We start from the raw sequence: 15,853 nt of genomic DNA on the forward strand, positions 1-15,853 counted from the left end.
TATAATTGTTGACATAAAATTTATACTAAGAATATTTTGATGAATTAAAAATATTATTAAAAGGGTAATTTTCTTAATCCAATACTTTATAAACAATGATAAATGTAAACCATTTTAGCAATTTTGTTAAATATTATACTACTATACAATTTAAATCTTAGATAATTTTAATATCTTAGAATTAAAAAAGAAAGTACATACCCTCCCTTTATTTTATAATCAAGAAGAATTTTAGGCTGATCAAATAAATGATAAATCAGTCACCAAAAAAAAATAAATGATAAATCATTTCTTCTTCTTTTTTTCTTTTTCTTTGTAGGCATACATTAAAAAATAAATAAAAATTAGCGAACTTGTGGGAATAAGATTCGCAGCACGTGGCTATGGTAATGGCAATTACCTCGTATTGCCACGTGTCGTATTTGCCACAATTGCGTTAGATCCACATCATGGGAAAAAAGAGAGTTTTTCTTCTTATGATACATCATACAACACGTTAAGCTTCGTTGAGAGCTTCGGCTAAGCTTCTATAATCAAACGCACTAGAAATTGCAATTGAATTTTGAAACCCTAAAAATTCGATAAGGGAAGAAAGAAACACACAAACATGGGACTTAGATTCCGCAATCTGAATCCCATTTACAGAGCCTGCATTGCCAGACTCTCATCATCTTCGCAAAATCGGACAACGGCAAAGAAATCTCTGAATCTCTATCCAAAAGAGAGTATTTTTATTTTCTCGGAGAATCCCGCGTTCAGAATCCCCAGAAGAGAGCATTTTGGTCATTCTCATCACGACCACGATCACCACCACCGCTTCTCTCAGGATCTTAAGGAGGTAATTTCATCGCTCGTGATGTAATTAGCAAGTTAGTTAGTTCGTTAATTGGTTTCTCATGTTATGTTAGTTTTGAGTAGTTAGATGTTAGTTATATTCTGTTAATATCAGTTTCTTCTGTTATGGTATGCATTTATGTTATGTGTTAGTTATTCTGTTAAATTTAGTTTCTGCAGTTATAGTAAATTACTTGTAGTTAGGTGTCAGTTATTCGGTTAGTTTCTCTGCTGTTATGGATAGATATGCAGGATTTGTGTGTACTAGGACTCGAGTGTATGAATTATGGATAATTGAGATTCTCATCTTTTTTGTTCAATTAATTCCGAGATTGATAGGAGGGGGAGAATATTTTCCGGTTGGGTCTCGCTGCCGACATTGGGTTAGCCACTGGAAAAGCCTTCACTGGCTATGTCTCCGGGAGCACTGCAATCATCGCGGATGCAGCTCATTCCATTTCTGATGTGGTAATGTATTGTGTGATGTATTATGATTATTTATAGTAATAATAATAATAATAAATTATTGTACATGGTACATGAATAAACCCTCTAGTCATGACATTTGGAAATTCAAGTTGAGTTTTTTCTGACATCACTCTCTAGTTAGTGAGATTAGTCTCTTCTACTTCTTGTTCTGTATTAAATGAACTGTTCAAAGTCCGGTTTGGCCTATATATGGTTTGATAAAGTGGTTAATAGTTATTGAATTTTTCTTAGATAAGTGAAACTTGTCGGAAACAATAAAATGTGATGCTCTTGTAATTTTTGGAGGTTTCATGTAGGCTGAGGAAAAAATAGCCCTTACAACATAGCAAAGAGGGCTTAGTGTGGAACCTCTTGTTCTTTTGAGTGCAGTGGTTATTCTTTTGTGGTCGCCTGAAAGCTTGTGTCATTTTTCCACTGCAGGTTCTGAGTGGCATAGCTTTGTTATCTTTTAGACTTGCCAAGGCGCCTAGAGATAAAGAACATCCATATGGTCACTTGATTTGTATCTCCATGCTACTCCATTTATCTCTTATATGCTTCAAGTTACTGTTTCTTATCCATATGCATGGACATTAAATGTTGGCATTTTATTCATTACTAAATGTAGGGGTCATTTGAATACAATTGTATGTTACATGTAAGATCGTGGTTATAAGAACAGAGTAGTATCACATAATGCAATTCTTTTCCTGATATTTTGTTGTGATTAGATTACTGACTAGTGCATGGTTGCTGTTGATATTTATTTATTTAGTAAAGATTCACAAGACTTGATTCTTTCATGTGGTTTTTTTTTATGTCTTTTAAGATTACATTTCTCTATCATTGTATCTCAGGACATGGAAAGTTCGAGACTTTGGGAGCTCTGGGAATCTCTTGTATGCTTTTGGGAACAGCAGGTGGCATTGCATGGCATGCGGTTGATATTTTGATGGTACACTTCAATAGTTGAATAATTTTCTACTTCATTGTCTTTGTTGCTTCACTTATTCATATGACCAAAATCATTCAAATAAATGCTGAATAAGCTTTTTTCCCCCCTTTTTGGAAATAGATTGCAAGACATCTTTTTATTACTGCATTCTTATCAATCTGCAGGGAGTGTTCTCATCTGGCCCTGAAATGGTTAGCCATGCAGTGGCACATGAACATGTGCATAGTCACGGACATGGTGGACATCACCATGGCATCGACATGGAACATCCTATCCTTGCTTTGAATATGACTATTCTGTCAATATGTGTTAAAGAAGGGTAATGATATTATTTAATTTTAACATGCACATGTGTTGGGAAGAGGCCCTATTTTCCTGATTCCTATTCTAGTCACCTATTCTAAGTATGTTAACTTTGCAGTGTGCTAACTATTTTAAGTATGATTTGATTATGTCCACTATTAGATTCTGTATTTTATTTTAAATGTTGGGGATGTAACATATTGTTCCTTCTCCAAGACCTCAGTATTTATAGGTGTCTGTGAATTGTTAGGCTTTACTGGATAACAAAACGAGCTGGTGAGAAGCAGGGTAGTGGACTGATGAAAGCAAATGCATGGCATCATCGAGCAGATGCTATTTCATCAGTAGTTGCTCTCATTGGAGTTGGTAAGGACTAAGGAACTTTGTTTCTGAAAGGTTATTCATTTTAGTTCTTTGGTATATTCTGTTATGATACTGGCTAAGTACATGTCACGGATTACGAGGCACTAAGAGGTGTGTTGTTGCCTTGTTGGGTTAAAAATAGTGATCGGTTATGACGGGTTGATGCTATTAGTATAATCAGGACATCATTATAAGGTAAAGGGACTAAATCAGTTGGAATTTGTAGTTTGAGGGATCAAGTTGATAAAGTTAAATCTTAGCAACTATACAAGTATGCATATATTTGTCTTTTGAGGGACTAAAATTACATTTCGATCTAATTTCTGAAAGGCCGTAAGATGTCATGCCTCTGTATGCATATCCTCTTTGCACAGGATTTGTTTCTCTAAACTTGATTTATGTCTTTTTTATTGCTTACAGCCACTGACCCTGGACTTCCATCTCCATTTTAGGAGGGTCTATTCTTGGAGTGAAGTTTCTAGATCCCCTTGCAGGACTGCTTGTGTCAGGCATGATTTTAAAAGCTGGGGCTGAAACTGGTTACCAAAGGTAAGGTTCATAATTATCTGTTCCACTTCAGTTTATCATTGCTTGCTATGTGCCTGCGAAGGGAGTTGGTAAAAGATTGTCCTCCTCCAGAAGTATCTATATGCAATTTTAGTTATGTCCAAACTTATAATCTAATCAACATGTTCTTTATGATTGATTATCAGTATCTTGGAATTGGTGGATGCTGCAATCCCCGCACAGCATTTGGATCCTATTAAACAAACGATATTGCAAGTTGATGGCGTCAAGGTTTTTCTTCTCCTCTTTGGACTTTGCATGTGATATCTCAAATAATGTCATCCTTTTTACTTGAATAAATACATGAAATTCTTGTTTCCATTTTTTTGTATGCACCGCGCTTTCTAGTTCTGTTTTGCATATTTTATGGACTAAGGTTGTATTCATTTCTGGTTATTGTTAACTTTCTTTCAATAATTTGTATGCAGGGGTGTCATCGCTTAAGAGGAAGGAGAGCTGGCTCATATCTATATCTTGATGTACATATTGAGGTTTGTTCTCCCGAATTGTATGTTATGTCACATGCATTATGCATTGGAGATTCCTGATTCGATTGCATTATGATCCTATCTCCAGGACTGACTTGCTAGCTTCCTGTTGTAGGTTGATCCTTTTTCTAGTGTTAGTGCTGCACATAACATTGGTGAAAATGTCCGAAAACGAATTCACAGGTCCCATCCAACTGTGGCTGAAATCTTCATACACATAGGTCTTAATATTCAATTTTCATAGTTTCATAAATTTCTTACTTTGCCCGAGGAAGAATCTTATTGATTTATTTATTTTAATATCAATTTCTTAGCTGATATGATTATCAAATTTCTCTTGTAGATCCTGCAATGTCATGTCTTTCTCCCAGCACAACAGATCAACAAGAAGATTCTTGGAGTGAAGACAAGGAACATGGTAGTATTGCTTCTGCTGAGGATAATAACATTGAAGGAATTGTTTCTGATATAATCTCATCGAATTTCCCACAGGTAACATTTTAATCTATTCCATTGTTTGTGGAATTTGAGTTGAGTTTTGAAGTTAGAATCACTTGTATTTTCAGATGTCAGTTGAGCGTGTAACACGGCACATGTTTCAAGGCAAGATCGTCCTTCAAATTGAGGTTTCCATGCCCCCTGAAATCCAAATTCGGTAAAATTTTAATTTCCTAACTTTGATGAGTTTGGCATGTAATTTGAAAGAATGTCTTGTAGTAACCTATGTTGACTTAACTCACAGAGATGCAATGGAAATAGCAAAACAAGCAGAAAGAGAGGTTTTGAAAGCTGTCTCAAGTGTTATTCATGTTGGCATTCAGCTACGTTTGGGGCAACCATTTTCACATATTAGCCATGATTAGAAGTTAGACACATTCAAGAAAATTGGAGAGAAAAATTCTTGCATTTTGGTATGCATAAGGTTAAGCAGATTAACATTAAAAAAATGTTTTTTTTTTTAAGTATTATTCTATAGCCAATATTTTGAAAGCGGGTTCAATAGTTGCGGAAAATTCAATAATTTATTTATGATGAGAAGTTATGTAACCATGAGTTGCGGAAAATTCAATAATTTATTTATGATGAGAAGTTATGTAACCATGACAACAACAGAACACACTGCAGAGTTTCCTTGAAGCCATGTAACACTACTGAATGAATGTGGTTAAACAATCAACAGATTTCTCTCTGAGAACCTTGTAGCTTTGGTTGACTGTGAGTTAGTTCAATCGTGTTTATTACTACTTCTGATTATTATTAAATGTTAGAAATTAAGACAACAGTTTTCACCTTCTAAGAAAATTTATTTCTTAATTACAAAAATTTGAGTGACTGTGACACTCTTGATACTAAGTACTAACCACCAAACAAATAGCTGGCCCTATCTTTTTTCATAAATAAATAAATTTCGATAAATTTGACATTGGTCAAATGGTCATTTTATCAGTGTTAGAAGATGTATCAAGACACTTTGAAAGTTTATGCCAATCTAGTTTTACTTTCATGAAAATGTAAGAGTAGAACTCGCTTAACAAGATTGCCCTCATTTTGCTTCTTAATGACTTGAATTAGGGACTGTTTAGAAAAAAAAAAAAAAAAACAAATTTTTTATCATTTTAGTCCAACATTATAATTTCTAACAAAATTTAATTATCAAATGAGTTCTAATTTTTTATTTTCAAGGTAATTGATTTAGTACTATTCTTAATTTTTCTAAATTCGGTTCACTTGCCTGTTACACTCTGTTGCAAGAGAGTGTTAACTACGCTGTAAGTAATTTCATTGAAATTTAACTATTGATTGGATGAATAAATTATTGATTACACGTTTAGGTCATTTTAACAAATGGAATATATTTTTCGGGTCATTTTGTCAAAAACAAATGTTGAGATCCGTTTTATCAAAAGTTAAATTTTTCGGGTGTTAAAATAGCTATTTACTCTATAAAGTATAAACCTAACATTACAATAGTTATCAAACCCAATTTGACCAGAAACCTGGTGGTCTAACCGGGCTGAGCTACCCTTCAAACTGCTTAAAAATCTCATCAGACACGCAAAAAGTCGGTCTGGTACGTTCGGATTTAAGCAAAATCGGTGAACCGGCTGGTTTTCATAAGTGGGACCAGGTCATGGTTAATTTTTTTTTAATTATAAACGATGTCGTTTTCAAGTAAAGGAAAGCCAAAACCACTCGGTGTCTCAGTCTCGTCACACTCTCACTCAAGCTCACCTCTCTCATCTCTCGTCTCCGGTCTCTCTCACTGCCTCCGGTCTCGCACTCAAGCTCGTCGTCGTTTTCTGTCTCTTCACCGTCTTACAGTAAGCGCGTGCCTTCCCTGCGCTCGTCATCGGCGGCGGCAGAAACAGAAGGTTCCGGGGCTGGTCGTCGTCATCGCTCTTTGTCTCGTCACCGTCTCGCACTCAGTCGGGCGCCTTCCATGCGCTCGTCGCGGGCGGCGGCAGAAGCAGCACGTCCCGGAGTTGGTCGTTGTTGTCGTCTTCTTGCTTCGAGCCTCACCATCAGCTTCCTCCTCACCGGCAGCAGCTGGTCCCCGATTTGGTGAGTTTCAACAAATTCCCCTGCTCCTTTTGCTCAATTTTGTTGCTGCAATTCATCTCTTCACCTTGATTTTGTTGCTGAAAGTTGAATTTTTTACTGATTATCATCATTGAACCTTGAATCTGTTGCTGTCTATTTGAAAAAATCATTAGCTAAATTTTTTGTTGCTGTAATTCATTACTGCACCTTGATTTTGTTGCTGAAAATATCACTGAACTATTTTTTTTTGTTTCTGAAAATCATCACAGAGTTGAATTTCTTCCTGATTATCATCAATCTATTGTTGTCTTGCTGAAATAATCACTTAGCTAAATTTTGTCTAGCTGTAAATCTGTAAATCATATTTTGAGCTAAATCTTTTGTTGCTGAAAATTATTATAGTTGAATGTTGAAAATGAGGTTCATGCTCTGTGCAACTCATAATAAAATTCTTCAGTTAAATTGTTGTTCCCACGCTCCCTGTTTTTTTTGGCTAGAATTTTAAAAATGTCTCCATCACAACTCAGTTGCTATTATGAATTATTTATTGATTTGTGAAAAAGACACAAATGTAGATATAGATGTTTCAAATTTGTCCAATGAAGATATAAATGCCGACTTTGAGATAACCCCTTGGATTTGATTTACTGATTGTGTTATCTTTTGCTCTCTCTTGTTCATTTAAATTGAGAAAATATTTTGTACTAGTGACTAGTTTATTATCTCTTTTTGCATCATATGTCTAAGAATTGATACTTGATTGTTATTAATATGTTTATGAAGTCCTGCATTTTAAGTTTTAACTTTTGATTTTAATTTTATTTTTATAATTTTACATTTTTATTTAATTATGACCGGGTCAACTGGGTGAATCAGTGACCTACCAGTTGAACCAGTAACCTAGTCGTATGACCTAGTGATCTGGTCGTATGACTGGGTCAATTACTAGTTCAATTTTGATAACCATGAATTTAACTGCCCTCAGGATTGCAAATTGGTTCCTTTTTATTTTTTAAAATGGTTTTTGCCTACGCAAATGCCCTGAAAATTGATCAGTAGCTCAATACACACTGCAAAATTCAGATAAGTAAAAATGCTGGGGAAGGTTTTAGCATCATCACTAGCTCTAGCTAAAGTTCAATTGCGCAAGAATCTCTACTCTAAGTCTTTGCTTCTCACTCTCAGACCTCTCCTCTCCAGTAGTTCCTTACTTCGCAAAACAAGGTACCTCTCATGGAAAATTTTATTGTTATGCAAAAAGATGTGAAATGAATAGTTATCTCTGAATATTTTTGCCATTTTCTATGCTGTGTGTACATTTTCTACTTGACATAATGATTAAAAGCATAGTTAGTATTTTGATTGTGTTGTTGACACTTGGATCATATGTTTTTCCTTTGAAATATTCTGAAACAACACATAGGATGCTTTTTAGTTAGAATGCAAATAGCCATCAGCTATGCCCTATTTATAAGTTATGAGTTCCAACATGGTTGGCCTTTCATTTTTATCACTTAAGGTGAAAATGGGTTATAATGTATTAGATGACAGAATATTATATCTAGCTAAGCTTTTTTAGAGTAATGTTATAGTTTCACCCTTTTTTATTTTAGTTTGGCAATGATCTTATGTGATCAAATATTTCAATGTATTACTCATAATTTTTTTCCCCTCTCTATTTTCAACTTCAGTTAGCTGTAATCTCACATGCGAAGCCAAAACTTTAGATTCATTATTTGCTTGTACATTGCCTAACACTGCAATAGCTTGAACTATGTTATATATACAGTTTGTGGCCAGCAACCGACTTTTGGCCACTATGATGTAAAAGCACATCCTTTCTTGGGAGTCACAAGCTTTCATTCAGGTCCACATCTCAAGAATAATGATAAGGCCATAGAACCACGCCAGGATTCTGAAAAATCCTCAAATGCTGATGGTTCTGGTAATGCCCAAGTAAAGAGAAAAAAACTGAAGGGCAAAAGAGCAGTTGTAAGATGGCTAAAGTTCTTTAGATATAAGAAGAAGAAGGAGTATGAGAGGATGACAACAGAGGAAAAACTGTTATATAAATTGTTAAAGGTAAATTCCTTTTTTTCTAACGTAAATGAGTCAACTGCTTTCATTGTTTTCCACGATCGATATTATTTTTTGCTTCTTTATGTGCGCCAGATTGAATTGATATACTATACAAAGACATGGAATGAAACAGATTCTTTCTTTTCCATGTTTACTTTTCTCAAGAGTGAGATAGCTTTTGCATTTAACACCTATAATTTTAGTTTATTGCGATGTCTTTTATGTGTATAATGTCAAGTAATTAGTGTATGATGCTTTATTCACTGTTCCAGGCTCGGAAAAAGGAAGAGAGACTCTTAGAAGCCTTGAAGAAGATTGAGCCTGCAGAATCATCAGAAGCAACCCATGATCCTGAGATATTGACGCCAGAAGAGCATTTCTTCTTCTTAAAGATGGGTCTCAAATGCAAAAATTATGTGCCTGTTGGAAGACGAGGAATTTACCAAGGTGTGATTTTGAACATGCATCTGCATTGGAAAAAGCATCAGACTTTGAAGGTGGTGGTGAAGACATTTTCGCCAGAGGAGGTCAAGGAGATTGCAAAAGAGCTGGCAAGACTGACTGGAGGGATAGTACTTGACATTCATGAAGATAACACAATAATAATGTATAGAGGAAAAAATTATGCTCAGCCACCAACAGAGATTATGTCTCCACGTATCACTCTTTCAAGGAAGAAGGTAATGTGTCTAACGTTCAGTGTAGTCATTTCTGAATAAGAATAAATTTAGTGTTTCGTCAGGCTACACTATGGTGTGTGTTTAAACATCTACTCCTAAACTTCTAGTTCGTTTTCGTTGTCGACATTTCCTAATTTTATATTACAACTCTTACTTTTACTTTATTATGCCACTCAAGTACATAGTAGATTGGTGCTTCTTCTTACTCTGTCTTGTTCGTAATCTCATCTTATGTAGGCACTGGATAAATCCAAATATAGAGATGGCCTTAGAGCTGTGCGGAGATATATTCCTCGACTTGAGCAAGAACTTGAAATTCTTCGAGCACAACTAAGCAGCACAACTGAAAGTAACATAGATGCCATTGAGGAACTCCATAAAGGTGACAAGGAGAGGATTGAGTCTGATAGAACTGTTTCTAAATTTTTCCAGCAAGAGAACTCAGATAAACTTGATCAAATCATAAATGATAAGATTGAGTTCCCAGATGAGGATGAGACTGGTGCTGACTCGGATTTGGATTCAGATCTTGAAAATTTATCGGATATCTTTGAGACAGATTCAGATACAGATAATCTAGTGAAGGATGAAAAGCCTCTCTATTTGGATGAGTTTGATAATTTAACAGATCAAAGTGATGGAGAAACAGATGTCTTTGAGGACCATCTTAGACAGATATCCTTGGATTCAAAAAGTACAGACAAGGATGTTGACTCACCCAAGTTTGATGAAGTTGACAAGATCTTTCTGCAGGCTGCATCGTTTTTAAAGAAAAGACGAAAATGAAATATTTTACCAAGGAAGTATAATTTTGTAATGTTTTAGTGTTCTTATTTCTTCCAGGTGGAGGGAAAGGGTGTTATCATTGATATGATACGAGCAAGAGTTAGATAATAATCATTCATTGGGCAGAAATTCTTTTTCTTTGTTTTTTTTTTTTTAAATTCCGAACAAATTGATAGACAAGATATCTTCTAATGTTCTTCGAACCCATTAAAAAACAGCTGGATATGGTTTATATCATATGTCCCAAACAGATTTCTCCATAGTTGAATCTCCATGTGGAATGTGATGCTGAAAGTGATTAATAAGTGGTAACCTCTGTTGGCTTAATGCTTCTAATTCCAATCTCTGTTGTTCTTGTTGATGATGATGATGTCTCTGAGGTTCATGCAAATTCCCTGTAGCTCTTGAAGTTGACCCTCCAACTCCCAAGAAATCATGAACTGTTTTCATGTCATTACTGACACCAAACCTTGGTGCCCCCATTTGGTTATTTCCTTCTGCAAGGTCTCTTTCATGGACCAAACTAGTAGCACCAACCTCTTGTGTATTGTGATCACTTCCCATGAACATTGTGCTAAGCATTCCTATATCATTATTTGTTGTTGACCCATCATTACTATTGTTATTAGCTTCAAATATCAGTGGCATTTCTTGCTGCCTTTTATGAAAAAATTGATCAGCCTGTGGATTGAAGTGATGATCATAGGAAGGAGGGTTATTACGGTTATGGTGCTGCATAGCAGTAGCAGCACCAGAAACTTGGTCAGGACCGGCCATGGTAGTAACAAAGGGTTTTTGCATCATGGGGGAGTTAATGCTGTTGCTGCTTGCAGCAGCACCCATTTGTGCTGCTTTCTGCAATAATGCAGTTGCAGACATGTGAGCTGAGCTGGAAACAAGACCCAAGTTCTTGCTGCTATCTTGGAAGTAATTGAAACCAGTGGAGTTGTTGGAACTGAGTTGAAGGCTTGAAGAAGAGGTAGGGAGAGCGTGCATGCTCTTTGGACCACCAAATAGTGTACCTGATGATGAACTTGTTGGGGAGAAAATGCCCCCACCAATGCTCATGGACTTGAATGGCACAGGTACAATCTCTTGTGAGAGTGTTCTAAGTGGATTGTTATGGTTACTGCTGTTGAGTTCTGATGCATTACTGTTGCTTAGGGGCATTGTGGCTATAAGATCAGAGACTTGTTCATTTTGCAAGTTTTGTGGCACCCCATTTGTTAATCCTTGTTGATTTATTCTGTTGTTTTCCTCAGTTAATGCATCACAAAAGGCCCTGTGTGTTATGAAGCTGTCCCTTCTGCATGGTTTCAGAGAAATGAGTTGACAATATTTAGGACCACTCTAATGGTCAATAAGTACTGAATTTTATGGCTTAAAATTTAAGGCCCACTTGAAAATTGTTTCAGAATGTAAAATACAAAAATATTAGGGATAGTAATAGAGACAAAGAAAATATTTTATTTTTGTTATTTACCTCGTTTTAGGTGGGTGGAAATACCAAAAACATGTCCTAAGATAGAAAGTATTTCAAAACAATATTTAATTATAATATAAGAAATATATTATTTGTATTCATTTTATTTCGTATATTAAATTCAGCTATATTTCTACAATTGGAATTGTAAGACCCATTTTATAAAATGAATATATGAAATATTTTTTAAAATTCAACAACCTCGGGTAGCCATAATTACAGATTGAAGAATACTATAAGATTAATAAAATTTATTTTTTTGATCAACAATTAATTAGTAATGTTTAAAAACGTAAACTAAAAATATATTATTGAATTATTAGATTAACAAATCAGATTGATGATTAAAAATATTAATAAAAAAATAAATTTTACAGATATTTAAAAATTTTCTCATACATATTTATGTACATTTAATGCGAGAAAGTGGGGGAGTCAATGCCAAATATCACAACTCAATGGTGCCATACGTGTTTGGCAGAATTGATACTGTCACAGTTGTGATGATAATAGTATTAATTACCGAAAATTTTAACTATATTAAGATATATTGAAGTGACATATCTAAGGAAGAATAGACCACACCACATGCAAAATAATGGAAAATAAATGTTATCTGTCACATTCACATCTTTTTATTACGAGCACAAACTACAATGAAGCTCAAGTGAAAAAAATACTGAATAATGTGCTTATTAATCTCTATAAATATTTGTGTTATTCACTTATTTGTACTTTAAAAGTTTTACTCTTACATATAATAGTAGTAGAAGAGAGAAAACAAAGGAAAAAGAGAGAAATTATTTTCATCGAATGAACTTACAATGTATAGTCCTCCCCAAAAAAATGCAAGAAGGTGGATTCAAATATTGCCTTTACTTCTCCACAAAATTGAAGATACACTATATTCTGAGGGTTAATTAATAATGAATAAGAAACAATTATAAGAAACATTAAAAGGCTGTTTATGAAAGATTATTTTAAGATATAAACAGCTAAAAATATTAAAATTTTACTAATTTAGTGATTTAAGGTTTTATTTGATTTTTATTTTTTGGTCTTAAATTTCATTATAATTTTTTTTTCCTTATACTAAAATTCTTTTAGAATAATAAGAATAAAATTTTAAACCTTTGGTCATGTATAAAAACACTTATATTATGTTATAAAATTATTATTTCCAAAAATATGAAAAGTTAGATAAAAACACATAAACAACTATACATCTATCCATATAATTCAAACACAGGTGCAAAAAAGAAATAGAAAATGTGTATGCAAATAAATTCTTTCAATATCTTTTCTCAGTTGAACTTGTAAAGTGTGACCACATATTATAACCTACTCAAATAGAACCATGAAAAAAATATGATATCACACATTACATGATCAACTACTAAAAAAAAAAATAAGAGGATCAAAATTTGAAATGTTTACCTGGAGAATATAGTTCCACAATCACATTTATATTCTCTAGTGCCACATGTTTTCTGATGAGCCTTCCAATCAGATTGAACAGCATATTTCTTTGAACATTTGTCACATTTCCACTTCTTCTCACCATGTTTCCTGCTGTAATGTTTCTTTATCCCAGTGAGATCCCCCAGTGCTCGGGCAGGGTTATGGTGCACACACGATTTTTCGGGGCACACGTACACCCTCTTCTTCATAGCCTCTTCTGTTGTTGCTCTTTGCCTTAGCTTCCATGGTAGATTGTGACCTCTCCTATGTAACTGAAGGTTTTGGTCCCTCTGAAACCCTTTGTTGCATATCTCACATATGAATCTATTTGTTGCCATTAATGTGGTTGGTGATAATGCAATCACTTCTGCATTTGGATCTGTAATTTATTCAATCGTATCAATTTAATATCTTCATCACACTTCGCAAAAATACGTACATTAATAGTGACACAATATAGTATTAACTATCCTGATATTATTATGCGAATGAATTATAGTTCAAATAATATAATCTTTTTATATTTATCTAAAAGTCGTGAGTTTGAGTCTTTCTATTTTTGATAAAAAAAAATCTTGATATTATTATAAAAATACGATAATTGTTATTATTTTATTATATATTTAGATTATTTTTTAATTAATAAAATAAAAAATAAATATTAGTTGTTGAAAAAATATCTATCTCAAATGTTTTTTTTTTTAAATAAAGAGTGTACGCATAAAAGAATTAATAGTAATAATATGCTAAATAGTTAGCTACTTTCTCTCTGGCGTTTGAATTTTATCTCCAATTTATTTTTATTTTTAAAGTAATTTTTTGTCTGTTAATTAATTTTGTTTCAGAAACATTATAATATCTAAATATAATTTGTATATAGGTATATTCATTTTTAAATATACTAATTTTTATGGATTCAGCATTTATTGATTGGCAGAAATGTACTATATATAGGATCAAGAACAATCATTGAAGAGTAAGAGGATGCATATGATTTGAATAAGGAAAATTCACTCTATGTTATTTCATGTTACTTAATTAGAAAAAAAAAGGTGGTAATAGAAAGAAAGTATAAAAAAGCAACACTTACATTCCCATAATAATAATAATAATAATAATAATAATAATAATAATAATAATAATAATAATAATTTTATAATAAAATAATTAACGCAACATGCTAATTAAGCTTTTCTAAAACACTATTTAAGCCTTTAAAATCAAGCTAGAAATCCTAGAATAGTAGAATTTGACCAGAAGAGTTAGTAATTAAGATGCACAAACCACATATATAATTATTTCAAGGTAAAATTTTATCTTGCCTAAACTACTTACACTTTTATGTGTTGGATTTATTTGGTTAATATCATCCTTAAAATTGAATATAATTTTAAGAAAATAAACTGCACCATCATCATTACAAGTGGTGGCTATATATAGTTTTGTGTTTAACATACAAATTTTTTTATACAGTTTAAACAAAATTATAATTTTTTTAAATAATAAAATTTCACAGGTGCCAAAAACAATTAATTAATTAAAACTTAATATCATCATCACATGATATATTTTCTCTGTACATTGAAATTATGAAACTGATTAAAAAAAGTAATTAAAATATTTTTTTGGGGATATATAGTAAAAATGATTTTATGTGGAATATAATTTCAAAAAACTGAATGAAAATTTCAGGGTATATAGTTGAGTATACTTGCCTGGATTTCCAGGTTGGTTTCTTTTCTTCTTGATTCCAACTTGTTGCTTTTGTTCTTGACTTGTGGAGTTGTTGTTTTTGCAAGCACTAGAAGAACTTGAACCATGATGATGATGATGAGGGTGATTTTGTAATTGCAACTGTTGCTGTTCTTCATTCTCCTGTAGTTGTTCTTCTGAGGAGAAACTACCATTATTATTATTATTATCTTCACCTGAAATGTTTGACATTTAATTTGAAAGAAACAAAGAAAAAAGAAAGAAAAAGATAAAAAGTGAATAGAAATGAAGATTCTGTGTGTATATGTTGTTCACTAAATTCCAGAGCTTGGTTTTTGGGTGAAACAGAAAAGTAAGGAAAGGAAAGGAGTTATTTGAGGAATTAGGAAGCTATAGCAATTGGTGCTACCATGATACCAACTTTGGAAGCTGGTCTTGTTTGGCTTTATATAATTATATAATATTGTCCATATGAAGACAACTACTAGGTAAAATACCCCCAGCTTCTTGGCATCATGGTAATATTCCAAAAATTAATAAAGTAAAGGAGAAATAACTTCCTAAAAATTTACACTTCCATCAATCATATTAGTTTTTTTTTTAAAAAAATATTAATAAAATTTTTTATAATAGTAGACGTAAACACATTATTTTTGAAATAGCTCTTATATTATGATAAAATGTCTTAATTTTTTAATATAATTTTTTTATGCTTGTTATTATGGATAATTTTATTGATATTTTTTAAAAATTAATCTATCCGAAATATAAATGTTTAAAAATTTATTTATTATTTTATTTAAATTAATATTATTTCTATTATATATATTATATATTTTTATCTATTTTTATTTTTATTTTTATTTTTACTTATTTTTGTAATATAATAAAATAATAATAGTAAATAAGTAGTACATAAATAATTGTATTTTTTAATATATATTTTTATGTAAGAATTTCTTTTAGTTTGCGTGAATTTTGGCATAGTTTTTTTCTCTTTTTATTGATCTTATACAATTTTTTTTTGGTCAAGAAGAATCGAACTATAAATTTTTATGCTAAAAAAATTTTGATATTATATCATAAAATTATTTTTTTTTTAAATTTAGTCTAATAAAAAATATAATATATA

The 15,853-nt window shown here is 32.5% G+C and overlaps 3 protein-coding genes across 7 annotated transcripts; 2 read left to right on the forward strand and 1 right to left on the reverse strand.

The window, feature by feature from the left end:
- The first annotated feature begins 474 nt into the window (after positions 1-474).
- Positions 475-5,167, forward strand: LOC112728503 (metal tolerance protein 2). Its single transcript, XM_025778664.3, has 13 exons — positions 475-838; positions 1,174-1,302; positions 1,744-1,813; positions 2,160-2,257; positions 2,422-2,576; positions 2,811-2,926; positions 3,376-3,472; positions 3,637-3,721; positions 3,919-3,981; positions 4,094-4,199; positions 4,322-4,470; positions 4,545-4,633; positions 4,721-5,167. The coding sequence occupies exons 1-13, from the start codon at positions 608-610 to the stop codon at positions 4,839-4,841; spliced, it is 1,509 nt and encodes a 502-aa protein (XP_025634449.1). The 5' UTR covers positions 475-607; the 3' UTR covers positions 4,842-5,167.
- A 987-nt stretch (positions 5,168-6,154) lies between these two features.
- LOC112728504 (uncharacterized CRM domain-containing protein At3g25440, chloroplastic) lies at positions 6,155-10,324 on the forward strand. 5 transcript variants are annotated; one of them, XM_072209880.1, is made up of 5 exons: positions 6,155-6,540; positions 7,603-7,743; positions 8,309-8,601; positions 8,871-9,278; positions 9,516-10,324. In XM_072209880.1, exons 3-5 carry the CDS (start codon positions 8,563-8,565, stop codon positions 10,062-10,064), a joined length of 996 nt encoding a protein of 331 aa, XP_072065981.1. In that variant the 5' UTR covers positions 6,155-6,540; positions 7,603-7,743; positions 8,309-8,562; the 3' UTR covers positions 10,065-10,324. The 5 variants fall into 5 exon arrangements, with proteins under 5 accessions (XP_072065981.1, XP_025634452.1, XP_072065982.1 ...); XM_025778667.2 differs by having other exon boundaries at positions 6,177-6,540; positions 8,286-8,601; XM_072209881.1 differs by having other exon boundaries at positions 6,193-6,540; positions 7,505-7,743.
- Positions 10,165-15,139, reverse strand: LOC112730641 (uncharacterized). The gene is made up of 3 exons (XM_072209878.1): positions 14,724-15,139; positions 12,985-13,387; positions 10,165-11,370 (listed from the first exon to the last, which is right to left on the reverse strand). Exons 1-3 carry the CDS (start codon positions 14,950-14,952, stop codon positions 10,299-10,301), a joined length of 1,704 nt encoding a protein of 567 aa, XP_072065979.1. The 5' UTR covers positions 14,953-15,139; the 3' UTR covers positions 10,165-10,298.
- Between the last annotated feature and the right edge of the window lie 714 nt (positions 15,140-15,853).

The sequence above is a fragment of the Arachis hypogaea genome, chromosome 12 (genome assembly GCF_003086295.3).
Source record: "Arachis hypogaea cultivar Tifrunner chromosome 12, arahy.Tifrunner.gnm2.J5K5, whole genome shotgun sequence".
NCBI classification, from domain to species: Eukaryota; Viridiplantae; Streptophyta; class Magnoliopsida; order Fabales; family Fabaceae; genus Arachis; species Arachis hypogaea.